At 42.9% G+C, this 16,994-nt stretch overlaps 1 protein-coding gene across 2 annotated transcripts; it reads right to left on the bottom strand.

Moving 5' to 3' along the window:
* Positions 1–1,066: 1,066 nt before the first annotated feature.
* LOC112960421 (heat shock factor protein 3) lies at positions 1,067–15,758 on the bottom strand. 2 transcript variants are annotated; one of them, XM_026054665.1, is made up of 13 exons: positions 15,645–15,758; positions 14,403–14,511; positions 12,244–12,371; positions 10,141–10,265; positions 9,198–9,273; positions 8,399–8,460; positions 7,975–8,056; positions 7,575–7,708; positions 6,626–6,871; positions 5,667–5,772; positions 5,051–5,116; positions 3,848–3,914; positions 1,067–3,315 (listed from the first exon to the last, which is right to left on the bottom strand). In XM_026054665.1, the coding sequence occupies exons 1-13, from the start codon at positions 15,756–15,758 to the stop codon at positions 2,984–2,986; spliced, it is 1,647 nt and encodes a 548-aa protein (XP_025910450.1). In that variant the 3' UTR covers positions 1,067–2,983. The 2 variants fall into 2 exon arrangements, with proteins under 2 accessions (XP_025910450.1, XP_025910451.1); XM_026054666.1 differs by lacking the exon at positions 1,067–3,315 and adding an exon at positions 3,603–3,773.
* Between the last annotated feature and the right edge of the window lie 1,236 nt (positions 15,759–16,994).

The raw sequence follows: 16,994 nt of genomic DNA, 5'->3' as shown, positions 1-16,994 counted from the left end.
ACTGAAAACAAACACGTCCAAAACAAACAAGCAATCCTTTCAGAAAAGGGATGCTCATTTTAACAAAATGGGATAAGAAAAACCAAAATACACTGCTAGTGATCTGAAACTATTTAATTTCTTTTCAAAGTTTGACTAAAATAAATTCAGAATTTTTCATTCCAAGTACTTCTGCCCTTCACCCCACCATTTCAAATGCTTCCCTTTAGTTAAAATTTCTTATGATCCTGATTTTTCCTAGACATTGATATTTTCACTGGGCAGTTTCAACAAATAGTATGTAGAAAGTTATGCTTGTAATTTAGTCCTTCATCACACTGCAGACATGGGATTATCCTATTCCTGCTACTTGCAAGAGGAAACTACACTTTTCATAAAGTAGGCTCACAAGGAAAAACAAAACAACAACAAAAAAAGCAAACAAAAAAAGCACACAAAAAAACCAGGAAATGCTTGCGCAAGTTGCACCAGCTTCTTTCATCTCTTTGCTTTTCGGAAATGGCATTTCAAGGCAGTTTTTTTTTTTTTTTTTTTTGTGGTTTAGCAGGGAAAGAGCTGGGGAGTTCCACAAAATCCACTTAATGGGACACAGCCTCACAGGCTCTGCATTCACCTGCCCATCACCCCTATGCAAAGAGGTTGTATAGGGGTGCAAAAAAAAGCCCTGAGCACAGGGCTTTTCAAGAACAACTGCAAGTTAAGCACCAGGGAGCTGGTGGCACCCAATAAACTGCACATTAACCAACCTAGGGCTGTTTCCTCTGCCAGGATTTTCTCATAGAGCCGTCATCCACACCAAATTATTAAAGGCAGCAGGTATTTCCTGTGTCTTGGCAGCACAGCTGATTGCAGCCAAATTATCCCACTTCTATTGGAGTTTTCAGTCCTGTCTTTCATCTTGCTCTCCCCCTTTCACTTCCCATGCAGTGTTATATCTCCTCTAGCATCAAGACTACTTGGCTCCTTTTTAACAGCAGTAACATTTATTTTTCAAAGTTTGGGGCACAGTGATTTATTCCAGCAACTGTCTGAAATTAAAAATACAGCAGCTTCCTGAATTGTCTACAGGGTTGGAATTGCCATTTTACAGCACACAATCTATTAGGACGTTCAGTTGTCAACTAGAGAGCGCTCTACTACAAGTCCCTCCTCAAGAACGCTGCAATAGAGTGTCCTGGACTTGTGCACCAGCCAGGAGGGCCAGCACCTGGCAAGCTGCCACCTACAGATGTACAAACTCCCAAGCCAGCCTGGCCCTACACTCTCAGTGGCGCTCAGTCCCATTGCCAAAAGCCTTCATTCCACTGTGGTTGCAAACAGGTTAAGAACAAGACCAATCTTCCATCTTCTGCAGGCTGGCAGATTGAAAACTCAGGTGCCAGGCTCCAGTTCAATGCAAATCGATAGCAGCAGCTGCTTAAGGAGACTCCTTGAAAAGCAATACAGCTCTTGCAGTAGCCTTGTTTGGGAAACGTGTTAGCACACACAGACAAAAGATAATATACAAGAAACAAGCACTGATTTTGTAATCCATGAGTTTAATTGCTTTAGCTTGTTTTTTTCTTTGCTGTTTAGCTGTCCCTTTTCTATTGCAATCTGTTAGTAAACTTGCATAAATACACACTTTTCCTAAACCAGTACATGAACCAGATACAGCAGCATAAGTTCCTATCTGCAGTTTTCTAAATCTTGGTTTCCTATCTTCCTAAGAGATAAAGTGAATTTAAAAAAACTATTAGGTAGTTAAATATCTGACAGTGAGCTGCAGTGTGATGACTCCATCATGGAACAATATGATGAGAATCCACAGCAGGAACTACATTCCCACCTAGTTTCTTCAGGAAACGGAAGCTGCAGAAGGTCAGCCTAGTGCAGAACTTTATTCTAGCAGAACAGGGTAGGAGAACAGCATAGGAAGGAATTTTGGGGAAAAGGGTTTTTGGTTAAGCAGACACTATTTTTTGCAATTTATTGCAGTTTAACACATCTTGTAAATTTATCCGTAAGACCCCACAAGCAGAAAATGCAGTAAAGTCCAATGCTCATATAGGGATAGGTAAACAAGTAGCAACTGCAAGCAGAAGAGAAGTCTCAAAATCCTGTCCTATGTCAAAGCAAATTACTCCATTACTCCTTTTTCTTCACTCTAGTTTCAAGGACAGCTGCTGGACTTTGGTAAGCATCTCCTGAAAGGATCAGTTCAAAATTATTGAGAACAAGTGGCCTGTGTGCTAACTGCAAGTTACCCTAGAAGAACTGCCATGCAATGTGCATGAGAAATCCGCTTTATGCAGGATGGAAAGCATTTCCTACCATAACAGCTAAAATCCATGGCAATGGACACATGTCAGCATGTTAAAAAATAATATTCCACAATTAAAATGCATTTTTCCATAGGAAAAAATGTTGCCAGTACCTAGGAGCTAGTCTAGGAGTAGGAAAGCGCTCTAAGCAGGTGCAAACATTATAGCCACAAAATATTAAAAAAAAAAAAACAAAAAACCCTCAGGATTTAAAGTAAAACAGTCAAACAAAAGCTACACAATTTGTAGACAAGCCACATATTGAAAGAGGCTTTCGGAAAGAATAAAACCTATTTTTAAAATACCACACACCACACTACTATCCAGCTAACAAAACAAAAAACAGCCAAACTTTACAAACAGCATACAAACAGATTTCCTCTTGCAGTTGCAGTAAGAGTATCAGATAAAAACAGTTACAGAATACATTGCAATAATGTTTACAGGGAAGTTGTTTCTCCCTCCTCCCAGTGCCTTCAGTCCCATTAGTTCTTGCTTTGACCTTGATTTCATCTTTTCCCGGCTTGCTCTCCGCTTGCAGAAAGAGGACCTTCTTTTGCCTATACAGAGTATGACACCCAAGAGGCAGGAGAGGAGAGAGAAGATGAAACTTCTCGCTGATCCATATATCTTTGTTACCTATTTTACATTGCTCAGCCAGTTATAGATGTTACACAAGTTCAGGAAGGTTCTATCTCAGAGGCCTCTTCTATGAAGTTAGCAACAGGACTGAGCATCAAAAGTGGAAACAGTTTATACTCTCCATTCCCATCCTCTGAGAGGAGAGGTGGATCACCCATTCCTACGGCATCAAGAGGCTCAGCCTGGTTTGCTGGAGCTGCTAATGGCAAGACAGTTTCACTACCTGCTCTCCATCTTCCTTCAGCTTTCTCCTCCAGGGGAGCCAGTAAAAGGTCCTTTGGATCTTCTGTTTTTCCCACTGCTTCGCCCGAGGATAATTCTTCAAATAATGAAAGCAGAGGATTGGCCTTGTACTGTATCAGCTGCATATCTGAGGAAAAACAAATAACTTAAACTCTGGACTGGAGGGAAACCTGAAGAGGCTGCTTCAAAAATTCATTCACTAAAAAAACAGAGAACAGCTGTGCTCTGCCCGTCTACATTCACAGCAGCAAGAGTCTACGAACTACAGTTAAGGCTCTCGTGTCTGTAAGAACCAGTGTTTGAAGCAGGCCTCAAGCCACCGACACACAAGGCACAAAGCAGCAGCACTCAAGCAGCAAAGCGAGGTGCACTGCACGCATGAGGTTTTGTAGCCCATACAGGAGACACGTCTGCAGTCAGATTTGCGGTTATGTTTCCTACTGTGGCACTCTGCCACATGTAATAAAACGGGAACAATCCATGTGCATATGGGCCACAGGATGGAGCTGCAAGATTGAGGCACAGCTCCATTAATATCAGTGGTATCTGCCAGTCTTCACAAACTGCGGTACACTGTATTACTGGCTAGAAAAAAATAAGAACACACAATTTTGAAAGAGTTTGGAACTCCTACAGCTCTCAAATTGTTTCCTGCCCACCTTTGTTTCCTGCTGTTTCTCTCTCATTTGGTCCTAGATCTTCAGTGCTGTCTGCCAGGTTTGCAATCTGAAAGCAAATAGTACACAGGTAAGGCAAACTGCTTAACAACACCCCCTTGGCACATGCCTCCCAAGTCTCTATTGCTCCCAGTCTCTACTGCTGGGTTAACAGTATTAAAAGTGAAGGAAGGAGGTAAAAGGAAGAAACAATTGGCCAAGGCAAACTTCCGACCCTAGAGACACATTATTGTTCACAAGGACCAACAAACAGGAATTCTTAGAGGGAGGCATGGTGAAACATAAACTTATCAAAGGGAGGGAAGGGAGGTTCAGTCCCAGCTGAAGTATTATTTCAGGACTATAAAACAAACAAGTCACACTTGCCAGGATTTCTGTAGCATGGGAAAATTTTAGGTACTAGAAGAAGAGCACTTGCACAGAACTTTAGTGTGTCCCCTCAGGAAAGGCCATACAGCTGTGCTCAGAAAAATACAAGGTACTGCATTGTATTTTTTTCCTTTAATATCCTCTCTTCAGTCTTCAAAGAGACTAATATATACAATTTAAACTGAAATATAGTCCCCAAAGCTAGTTATTACTTGGCAGAAAGGCATCCTGTAAATCTCTGATGTGAGGAGAAACAAGCTAAGGAACTGCACTCAAATACTGAACAAAATACGACATTTTCTTAACCTCCTCATTCTCAGCACAGAGAACAGAATTAATAGTTAAAATATTCTCACAGACAGTTGAGTGAACCAATTTGTTTCATTTTTCCTTATGCATTCAGACGTGTTTAGAAATCAAAGAATATGTTACTGAAAGCAAAGTAACGCTAGACTGAACACGTATTTAAATTGAGTATATTACTGTGGCTAGAATCTTAAAATTATTTTTAATAATAATAATAAAGGAATTAATAATTCTATAACATATGCCTACAATGATAATTGAAAACATTAAGACAACAAGATTAGACAAAGGAGCAGTTTTATGCTGTGCTATCAATCAGTTCCCACCCTTCAAATTTGTCAGTCAAAATTAGTTCTCTGTATCATATTAATCACAGAATCAGAGAATGGTTGAGATTAGAAGGACCTCTAGAGATCATCTAGTCCAACCCCCCTGCTCAAGCAGGGACACCTCCCCATCATAATTAATCCTCCCCATCATAGGAGGAAAAAAAAAAAGTCTCACTCTTACATTTTCCATACCAGGGGAAGTTTCCATCAAATTCATATCCAGGGCTGGCAGCTCAGGGTTAAATGTCTGAAAGTAAAGAAAGACCATATGTAGGAGAACATGTCTTATAAAAGGCTCTTAAAACAGAACCTCAGAGAAATCCTGGCATGACAGGAGCATCTGGCAGATCCACTCATCCACCACTGAAGCAGACGAGCTGGCTCTGCTCCACAGGCCTACAGCAAGTTACTTTAAACCAGAAAATTGATGGTCACAGAAGAGAAGACCACCACATTTCTCAGCAGTTCAAGGGACATGGCTGAGTTTTCATTCTGTATCACAACATGGAATGAAACCCATAATCAGGATGTCACAGTATGTGAAAAGGCTGAAGACAATTCAAGAAATTGAGTTACATGCAGGACAGAAACTATGTGAACTAGAAAGGGCTCTTGTGTTAACTTAACCTTTGTTAGATTTCTAGAATGACTACGTACCATTACTATCCACTATTATTTATTTCTCAAGATTTTCTTCCCTTTTGTCCATTACAACATGGAATAAATCAATTAAAAAAAATCATAATACAACCTAATTAATATCTTCTAGAAATCCGAATATGTTAAAAGACACTCACTTCAGTGAAGGCTTCAGAACCAAGGTTATACTGCTTGGCAGAGAGCATTGCTTGGAGCTCTTCAAGGCTGGCATCAATGCAATTTAGAAAATCCTGGATTTCTTCCCTAAAAAGACAAAGTGTCACTGTATCATGAGAAACAGTCAGCAATTAGGGCTTTCTTTTTTACCACAGTGTAGACAAACTGCAGCAAACGATCTGCTAAGTTCTCGGTTATTACAGCTGTTGGGGCAAAAGGAGAGTAAGGGCGATAGACCAAGGCTTGCAGAACAGGTTATACAAATACAAGAAACCACATTCCTGTGTTGCTTCTCATGGCCTGACTATTTGCAGAACAGGTACAAGCAAAGCCATCTGAACAGCATGTATACTAATTGTTATCATTAAAAAAATGAGTTCTTCCTTCCATACATATTTTCTCCTTATTTTATTAACTTCTGAACACTCTCAGATGCCAGCTTCTATGTTTAAGCAGCAGTTCTGATGGCTTTCACATTGGAACCAAGTGTGATAAGCAAAGGACTGGGAATAACCTATATCTAAAGCAAGATTGCTTCTCTGGTAGCTACAGTAACCCGATTGCTGCAATGTTTCAGTTGTTTCTCAGGACAATAGGTAGGACATGAGACAAGCAGAAAGGAAGCTGCATGCATGGCTCCCCTGCCAAGCTTCTTGCTGTGTTGCAAACTATCTCCTAGACTGCAATACTTAGCTACAAACAACATAAAATTCCAAGTCACTACCCTGTATCTTGCTGTACCAGTAAGGCAGGATAGTATAATCTGGATGTTCAGTGCTAAGTACAGTCACGCAGTTATTCCTAGCTGAAGTATTTGAAAAGTTAATTTACTGTGGTCTAATAATATTCTCTAAAATTTTGATATAAAAGCATTTAATACAAATATCCCATACTGCATAAAACAGTTTTCAGAAAGGAGTTAGTATAAAGATCTACAAACCTGTCCAGTAAAGGATCATTTTGGTTTCCAGAATTGTTTTCATTCAATATGGAGTCAATCACTGACACGGGGTCTTCTGGAGTATTAGTTTGTGCTGTATGGAGCTCCACAGCATCACTTCCTATTTCACTGGAGTTGTTAGCATCTTTTATCTGAATAGGAGGCACAGGTTCTGCACAGTTCGGCTCAACCAGCTGTGATACTTGACAAATAGGTAAGCCTGGATCCAGAGTTGTTTGTGTGTCTCTATAAAATATGACAGACATTTTATGTAATATATCTCATGCAGGAAGAAGATGCAGGAGAATTCAGCAACTGTATTGCTCCTTGCTTGAAGTTTAGTATCTTAATACCTAACGAGGTCAAACCCACCAAGGGTTCAAATAATCAACTGGTCTTTCAAAAAAGAAGGAAAACGAACTTTCTAAAGACAGATGTTGTTACAGCTTATATGGTGAGCATGTATGAGAGCAGAACATTCCATTCTACCACAGTAAAGAGGATATGAGAGGTACATTGGCATGTGGTGGGAGGGAAACCCATCATACTATGTCCCTCAAAATAAAAGATTCCAAACTGCTGCATATTTGACTCTGGATATTGTCAATCAAATAATTCTTTTACAAGAATATGAGGGCACAAAAAATGTTTTACCTTCAGCTGCACTTAGTAAAACATCAAAAGTAAAGCTTAAAAACTTTAAGCTAGAGCAGTACTGGAAACTTTTGTAAGTGTCAACCAGCTTGCTGAGAATACGGGCACTCTCAAAGAGATATGAACTCCTTAAAAGGCTTTGCTGACCCTGGCCAATGCTGCATGCTGTAAAAAAGCCCATCAGGTGCAGACATAATAAAGAATTCAGGGGCTATTTCCCATTATTCATATCAGTCACTTTAACACAAATACTTACTTAATGACATTTGCAAATACTTCTCATCCTTATACATACCTGGCTTTGCTACTTGTATGGGCCAGAGCAAGAAGCCCATCAGTGGCATTATCCAGAGTGTCAGTGATATCTCGAATGATAAGACCTGTACCATTTCCATCTCCACCATCCAAACTATGTTCAGAAAAAGTCACCTGCAGGATACAGCAAACAATGAATAATGCAGAATCTGTATTCTCCCTGCAGATTTTCTTCCCCATTAGGATTTCACCTATGCCAAATTGATGGAATGTGTGATCTTGTGGACAAGATAATGCTTTAAATTTGTCCACCTCAAAATGGACTGTATTCGATTACAAGACTAAGATATTAACAATTACAAGGAAGACTTGCAGGGAGTGGGAGAAATCACGGCATGGCATCCTCCGTGCTGCAGCATTTCAGCCCCTGGAATACTTACTGCTTGGCCACTCTCCACAGGAATGCGAACATACTGGCGACTGTATTTGGAAGGGGAAGCACCTGCAGCGTCTGTCAGAGACCTGAGAAGAAACATGGCCTGAGGGTACATTTCAGCAGTAAAAACTGGGGGCAATGCCAAATAACTGCAGTAACAGGAAGAACCACTGTATTTCACTTTAAGAAACCTTGCTTTTTGAGACTGTTTCTATTAAATGTACTGGAGATGTATTACATTCTAAAGTTATAAAGAAGAAGAAATCTTTATCTCATGTTTTCTACCTCTATCGGCATTCTCTATGAGTGCCCTTCTTGAATGAAAGAACACAAGTGATAAAAATTACACTTAAGTATGTTTCTTCTAGAATTTGATTTGTCCCCGTAACGCATATCTGGCACTAATTTGTCATCTAGCCAGTAATTACCTTTTTCTCTTGACCCCAACAATATAATTTCCTCGCATCAAACTTAGTATAAATTGAAGAATCTAAAAAGAAAAAAAAAAAGTAAAAGAACAAGTGATCAGAACAGCAATCCCGATACTTTATTATTAATTCAGACTTAATTCAGCTTTTAGTGCAAAATTTTTGTAGTTACGTGATTGAAATTAGTAAGTATATTAAATCTCCATTTGTGTTCTTGTCTTAAAAGGTTACAAATGGCACTGAAAAAAATGAGCCCACTAAGATTTTTTTTAATCCAATATACCACCAAAAATCACTACAGAAGATACCAGACCAGAAACAGCTGAGAGAAACCAGAGAAAAATCGATGCAGCAGCACGTACAGTTTGTGGGTTCCAAGTTGACTTCTTGAGTGGTCAAAATCTGATGTGGCCAGAGATATTTCACAGAATCCATTCCAGCTGCCTGCCATCTCTTTCTATGTTCTTACTACCATTCACTGCCTCCAAGCCCCACACTTACCCCCAAGCCCAGTGCTGAATTCTTAAAAAAAACAAAAAAAAAACCCCTTGCTTTACCCATTTCTCTCCAGATAATTTAGCCTCATTGAGCTTTCAAACATACTGAAATATTTAGTATTTTGCTTGTGATTCTTTTTCTAATTCCTGGACACTTAGGAACTGTGAACATTTTGTCTATGCTGCATTAATATAGCCTGTTCAGCTCTGTGTCATTTGTCATTCTACATAAGCAAAGAATGCCATCAGATATCATAGAGGCAGGAATAAGGATGGTAGCACTGAAGATGCTGCAATGGTACCTTAGACAGCAGCTTCTGTTGTTGACTGTGCTTCTGCCTTAGAACTGCCACTTCTTTCCACAGGGCCTTATTTTCTCTGCAATGCAGAATAAATCAGAAGACAGAGGATGAACAGAGTTTACTTTATATGATCTAGTTCCACAGCTTTCAAACTTTCACAGCACCTTGTAGGACCAATGGAAAACTCCATCTCTGTGTGACTAACAATCAGTTATTCAAATCCAACAGTTACGGATTACATTAGCTTCATACTCCAGCAGGCAGGACCAAACACTCACTAATAAGGATGTTCTCATCATCTGCTGCTCCACCAATAATCTTGACATGAGATATTCCAATGCCTCAGAATAACTAGTGTTTGGAAATAGCCTAAGTATAACACACATCACCTCAGAAGTTTAAAAAGGATTAAGGGAAAAATAAGAACAAACTTAGAAAGTTCGCTTAGAAAGAGCGAACGAACAGAGGGTGTGAAGATGTGTTCTGAGCTTTGTTTGAGACCTGCCTGCATGCCAATAGTCACACTGAATTCCCAGTATTTATTCAAAAAGAACCTGAACCAACAGAGATGAAGAAATACAAAGCTCATTTCCAGTTAATAAGAAAGCGAAGCACTAACGCTCACTGCACCTAATCCTATTATGTGTTTGGACAGGAAAGGCTGTGGTCCCCCTAAAAAACTACAGATGCTGGAAACCAAAATGAAATCTCAAGCAGTCCACAAACACTCAATCTTAGTCTCTGGTCTGTTATTGAGTTATATAAAGAAATAAGATTCAGAATGTTGCATGGGTGGCATGGGGATTCTTGGAAAAATACAGTGCATATAATAAAATACATATAATCTGTTTTCATTTCAAATGCAACCCACATTTAGAGTCAGGCTCCATTAGACATAAACCACACTCAATACAGGAGTGCTTCTGAAACAGACAGAGTCTACCTCTTCATATTAGCCAGTCTGACATCCATGTTGTTCTGCTGCTCTCGCATTTCCTGGACTTCAGACAGCACTTTGTGTAAATCCTCTGCACAGACCTTGAGATCTTCGGTTCTTACTGCAGAAACCTGCAACAGGATCAGATTACATAAGCTTTACTAAGGACTGGGCCTTCTAAAGGAGGAGTTATTAGCCTGTAGATGAAAAGTACCAAACTTCATTAAAAGATTACATAAGACTTCATGATTTTTGCATATCACAAAACATGGCAGTTGCTACAGGTGCAGTCCTTAGAACAGTCTCAGCTGCATGAAGGCTGCATCACTAATTCAAAACAGCATGATGTCTGGTACATCACATATATGAATGTTCAGATTTTGTGAACGTACCTTAAAAAAAAGAGGTAGAAAAATTGGCCGGACAGAAGTCAACCTACATTGTTATAAGAGTCCATCACTCCATAAGGAAACAGAACAGAACTATTATGTAAACACTCCACAGAAGTAACTAAAAGGTTTCCTAGTATTTTCCAGTACTGCAAAGCATGGATCCAGTGCCCTGATCCCTTTCTGTCTACATTCTTTGGTATCTCTGTACTTGTTGTAGAGGGTCAGGTGCGTACTGTGTACCCCAAATGAAATCATGACTGTCTTTTTCCTTTTCAACATAGCACCTGTACAGGCAAGCCACCAAAAAGATGAAGGCAGACCAAGGAAATTTCAAATACTCTCAGCCTGTATCTAAGAAAACAACAATCAGTTCCACCTCAGTGCCAGGGACTGCTCTCTTCACACTCTATAGCTAGTGAGGGCATCAAGACAGATGCACAGCAGCCGAGATCCTAGTGCTAACTCCCTAAATAGGGATTTTAACTAAAGGAAGTCCTGCATTCAAACTTGAATTCCTGTTGGACTTTTGACACCCAATTCACAGTAAGTGCTGAAATTTGACTCCACTGCAGACCATAAAAGCAGAGGAAAAACTCACAGAGGTTTGACCCATTACAAAATCACCAACCCTTCATGTGCAATGAAGAATACATTTCACAGCCTACTCAACAATGCCATGCCAATGTCCTTGGCACTAAATAAAGCTTTTGTCTTCTTCTAGGGCACTCCACCCAAAGCAACACTCCTGGGATACCTGCTCCATACAGAACGTCATCAGTTGACTGTCCCAACACACCAGAACGTGAGGTGGGCAAGCTAAGACAAGATGGTAATTACAGTGTCTGGGAAGATAGGAGGAGGCCTGACTCAGAGCAGCAACTGTACAGCTATATTTGATCAACTGTGATTTGGAGCACAGATAGTCCAGTGAAGGATCAATCAAAACGCAATTGTGACTCTCCAGCTAATCCTCAAGCCTACACGGTGCTGTTATTAATGTGGGCAATAGAGCCACCACATTATGATGTTCCAAAGAAAAGACTCTGCAGGTCGAATGTCAGCAGGATTTATCATGAGAGTCTCCTCTGGCAGCAAAGATATTATGGCTTGCCATGAGCAAATAGAGGATAAATTCTTGTGTCAAAACAGGTCAGACAAGACTCAAATTTACAAGTGAAAACTGGAAAGAACTAAAAAAGATGCAGCTTAGTGGCAATACATTTTTGGAGGGACATCATCATTTACACAAACCCAAATGAAGTGATTTCTATTGCCCTGGCTGTAGCTTTTGTTCTCAGTGTTATCAGTGAGCAGAAAAGGGGAGTGTATTTCTTCTCATTCTTTCACTCTAAGACCCTTTAAAATTCTGCTACTCCAATAAGATTGAAGCCATAATTGTGTATGTGAATTTGGATAGAGAAGGGATCTAGTTCGCTCACTGTAAGGACTGGGATCTTCCTCCAGTGCTTTCTTAAAGAACGTGGGGAAGAGTTTTGTCCAAGAGCTTATGTAGGGAAGCCTTGCCAAGGCTCAGGCCAGGCATTCACAGAATTCAGAGGAGCTACAAAACATGTTACTGCTCAGCCTCAATGCTCCCCTTGGTTCACACAGAATTATTTGCTTTACAGCACTAATGGTCTCTGGACTTGCTCTACATAACCTGCTTTTCATACAAGGAGAAGAAAAAAAAAAAAAGAAATTCACTCTTGCATTATACCTTGCGCTTGATGTTTTCCAGTAAGTGTGCCTTCCCTTGCTTGAAGAAAGGATGCTGGAACTCAATGACCGAATTTTTCTCCACTGTAATCATACCATTCTCCAGTGCAATCACTTTCCTGAATCCATCTGTGAAGAGAGATTAAATATATATATATATATATATATATGTAAAGCTTCAAAGTAAAGCTGACATAACATAGAACTAAAGAAAAACCCCAAAGTATCAAAAAAACCACTGTAATAGTTTTTAGGAGTAGGAACTATGCAAAAGCAGCTACACATTTTTTTTAGTGCTCGGTCATTCCAGCTGTTGTAATTCCATTGCTGGGGAATACTTCTGCAACACTGCCCAACAATCTTGGCAAAGGCTGCATGAATGGCATGCAAGGCAAAAGCCTATCAGCAGTATCCCAAGCCAAGACAGGGATGTCCAAACAATCAGGGAAGTTAATCAGAAAGGTGAGTTATTAGGAAGTCATGAACAAAGCCTTGCCCCAATGGAAGAGATGCAATTTTGCACCTTCCCTTCCCACTCACAAAATAAATATCATGTACCAATAGGGTCTACAGAAAAATTTAAGGAGTAGAAATTAGATCTCAGCCTTATCTTTCCATAACATCCAGACTGTCTGCATAAAAAAAAAAAAAAAAAAAAGCACATTGCAAGCTCTATTTTCAACACTGTAAAAGACAGTTGACAAAGTAATCCATATCTCTCTCCTCACTGAAGTTTTTAAATCTCTCTCCTCACTGAAGTTTTTAACATATTTAATGTATCTCAGGTTCACTGCATCTTGATATCACTACCATAGATAACATTACTCAAACCCAGGATAACCAAGCAGGAAAGGAAGTCTTCCGCACCACTGCCTGTCTTTACATGTCCTCACCATTTAATCTCGCTATGAGACAATTGATGTTGCTTGTTTACATTATCCTCTGACACTCAGGCATTGGAATCTCAACTCCTGACACAAACAGTAGCATCTCCACCATGCCCAGAGTCTAAATGATCTTTCTCTATCTCACATCTGAGATGGAATGAACATGCAGGAGCTAGAGACTAAACAAATTCACTCGCCAAGGACCTCCCCCTCTTCTCAACAATTTCCCTCAACTAAGCCACAGCATTATCATCAATGCCATCAATGCAATGCTGTAAATTAGCAAACTTCAGCAAAGCTCTATGATGAATTCTACAGTTCACCCCTGTTGAGGTAGTAGGAAACATTTCTATCCTAATGGAAAAGAATGAGTTTTGGGGGGGGGGGGGAAGAGAGCTTTCATTTGTACTGAAGAAAGAGATACAGAATATCTACAAATAGTTGGTTGCTGAAATACCTGAAATACCCAGCTTAGCTCACGAAGAGCTGTGGTTCATACCTACAGCATCTTTCTGATCCTTTCGTTCCCTGAAAAGAATTTGCTTAGTCACATAACCCCCCCTCACCTCAAAAGGACTTGCTAAATGAAAGGGCCATTTTCTATGCGATTTTCACCTCTACTTGGCCCATAAAATATCTATTGCAAAGCAACTATTTCTGATGTGCGTTTCAGCCCTGCATACTGTACTGTCTTTGAACTACCATCTCACTGTTTGCCTGTACAGGTTGTACATTTACAGTATCATGTAACTAATACTACATCATGCTCAGAAGTACATCACAGAAAATATAAATGAAAAATTTAGTCCAGGTCTATCTATCAGTACAACTGTTCCTGTTTTAACACAGCAATGCAGGCAACAGCACAATCCAGGCAACTTTCTTCACACACTTATTGCATGGGGGTAAGATACCACCTTTGCTCCTCCAAACATTTACAGGTTTGCTACTAATTTGTTGCTACCATTAACATCACTATTACAGCCAACTAAACTACTTAACCTTTATGTACATATGAAACAATGTATGTTATTGTTATGTACAATACGAAACAATATGTTATTGTTATTAAAGAGACCCAAAGTTAAAATACAGAAAACAAAGACTAAGCCAAGGTCCGTTATTATCGATCCCTTTTTCAAAATAAGCTCAAGATCAGAATTCAGGTTTTCAGGGATCTGCCAAGTTAATTGTTTTGATTAAAGAAACACAAATGAATGCTAAGTAGCAATGAGCTTGGCAGAAAGAACCTGTGAGAACAAGTCATACTTACACATGTTAAGCTGACGTATGAAACTGGAGATATTGTTGTGTTTGAAGTATTTGGGAAGGAGCTCCTTAGCAAACCTCTGCTCATCCAGAATACAGAAATTTTCACCATTCTAGGAAATAAATCCAAGCAGCAGTTAGAGAACATGCACAGTATTTCTAAGACTACTCATGTGTGAAGATGTAAATTGACAGAGAGAGCTCCTGAAACACGAAAGGGCAAAACATTTAGTGAGGAACTGCCTGCATGGGCACTTCTGAGTAATGAGGACTGTACTAAAAAGTATGAACCCAAAAATACCGTTACATGCAACTTTCCTATTGAATAAGGGCCTTAAAGGAAAGAAGGAAAAAAAAAAAAGTTTTGAGCTTAAGCCAAAGGGAAAAAAAACACAACCACACAATACATATTTGCTTCTCTGCTGGTTCCCAGGAGACATAAATATTGCTTAAACACAGTGGAATTCATGCCACTAGAGGGCTTATATCTTGCTTGACCAGTCTGATACCCCTGACAAGGTTCTTCCACTGCGTACGCTATGTCACCACCAAAAATAACCAAGTTACATGGCAGAGCCACTACAAGTTCGCACAGCACAACCCAGCAGTGAAAAGGGGTAGCTACGGCACAACAGCTTTGGATTCGTCATACTCTCAAGCCCAAGTTTCCTGGAACTGGGTAGGTATACCTCATGTTTCAGTTCTATTCACAAAAATGATGTTTGCCTTCATCTTTGCAAATGACCAAAGAAGTGAATACTAAAAAAAAGAACAAAAAGGAAGAAACCCGCGCGCTGAAGAACCGCCCGGCACTAAGACGAGCGCGGCCTGCGTGCGTCCCGGCGCCCTACGCGCTTGCCCGTGTCTGTAATGTTCCACGCCCGCAGGCACAAGAGGCCAACAAGGGCTATTTTCCCAGCCTTAGGAAGACAGGATGAGAAGTTAATTACTTCGTCAGGAGCCTTTTCTCGCGGGTGCCGCCGCTTTTCGGTAATTACCGACGCGCGGAGCCAGGAGCGTTCCCAGCGCGCGGTCCCCCGGGGCCGTGGCTCTCGGCCGCAGCAGCGGCGCAGCTCGCACCGGCCCGGCCGCCAGCCCGCGGGCCGGGGCGCTGCCCGCACCGGCGCGGCCCTGCTGCGGCGCCGCGACCCCGCGGCCTACGCGAGGCCCCGCGCCCCCGCCGGCCCCCAGGCCTGGCCCGCCCTCGCGGCCCGCCCCCCGCGCGCGGGCCCAGGCCGCGGCTCACCCGGCTCCAGCAGATGACGGCGTCGCTCGTGGGGTCCTCCACGAGCGCCCAGAGCTTGGCGAGGAAGCCGGGCACGGCGGCGGGGGTGCCGGGCAGCGCGGGCGTCTCCCTCATGGTCGCACCGCTCCGCGGGGGCCGCGCGCTGCGGGGCCGCGCAGGGGCGGCCGTGACGCGGCGCGGGGGCGGGGCCGCTGCCGCGGGGAGCCCTCTCATTGGTTCTCCCGGCGAGGCCCCGCCTCAGGCCGCCTCGCGCGTGACTCTTGTTGTGCTCCCGCCGCGGAGGGCGGGGGAGCTCGGCCCGCGCGAGGATCGCTGGTGACGTCACGGGCGTGCCCAAAAGGGCGCGGGGCGCAAGCGCGCGAGCCCCGCCCCACGCTGCAGGTAGGTTCGCGCGACGCCCGCCGCGCCTGCGCACTGCAATCCGTGCCCCTGGGTGCGCGGGCGCGCGGCGGCCGCCTCAGGGAGGGCCCGCGCGTGTCCCCGGCTTCACTCGTGACCGCCCCGCAGCGCCCGCGCGTGACCCGCGGCCCCCGCGGAGCAGCAGCTGGGCGAGAGGCGACCTCGGGGCGGCCCGTTCCGTTCTGCGGGGCGGCGCTGTGCGCCGCGCTCCCCCCGCGGGCGCGGCCCCCACGCGGTGTCCGCGTCACGCGGCGCCGCCCGCCCCGCCCTCGCGGGCTCGACTTTGTCCCGCGGCGGCGGCGCCCCGCGCGCGGGAGGATGCGCTGAGGGAGCGGCACCGGCGGGACCCGCGCAGCACCGTAAGGCCCGGCCCGCGCCCCCGCCGCCCGCTCCCGCTCGCGGTCCTGCGCTCGGGCTCGGGGCGAGCGGCGCGAGCCGCGCGGGTGCGGGGACCTGCGCCTCGATCAATGGGGGGAGTCAGCTGGCAAATAACGCTGAAATCTAAATCTTCTTTTGCTTGCAATTCCTGTGTTGTGAATGAATCAAAATCCTTCCAAAAGTAAGGAATTTATTATCGTATATAAAGACTTATGGATGACCAAAAGTAGGTTGGCACTTTTTACTTTAATAAGTCTTTTAAAAAATGCTTAACTCTCTTCAAGTTCCACTTTTGGAGTGACTTGGTGGCGCTGAGTCCCTGTGGGAAGGAGCTGGGAGCGCAGCGAGGAGCCGCGGGTGGGTTCCAGCCACGGCGAGGCCTCTGTGGGCACCGTCCCCAGGGTTCTCCCATGGGTTTTGCCCAAGGCTGGAGCAAATTCATAAGGTGTTGTGATCACCATGTTTTCTGGTCTAGTTTCACCAATTAAATATGGTGATGTTGCCTTACTTGAATTTAATGTCTTAAGTAATGACCTGGTTGTGTGAAAGCAGTGGCCTGACCCAGCGGGAGAG

This window comes from Nothoprocta perdicaria, unplaced genomic scaffold, assembly GCF_003342845.1.
Source record: "Nothoprocta perdicaria isolate Ctin4 unplaced genomic scaffold, notPer1 scaffold_124, whole genome shotgun sequence".
In the NCBI taxonomy this organism is placed as follows: Eukaryota; Metazoa; Chordata; class Aves; order Tinamiformes; family Tinamidae; genus Nothoprocta; species Nothoprocta perdicaria.
Note: the sequence above shows the minus strand (reverse complement) of the source record. Positions and strands in the feature narration are given on the sequence as shown.

Excerpts from the sequence above, each read along its gene's own strand:
- LOC112960421 (XM_026054665.1), bottom strand. The coding sequence starts at position 15,758 with ATGAGGGAGACGCCCGCGCTGCCCGGCACCCCCGCCGCCGTGCCCGGC. Across the intron at positions 6,872-7,574 it reads CATACAAGTAGCAAAGCCAG|AGACACACAAACAACTCTGG; the intron begins GTATGTATAAGG and ends CATATTTTATAG. Across the intron at positions 5,773-6,625 it reads AATGATCCTTTACTGGACAG|GGAAGAAATCCAGGATTTTC; the intron begins GTTTGTAGATCT and ends TTGTCTTTTTAG.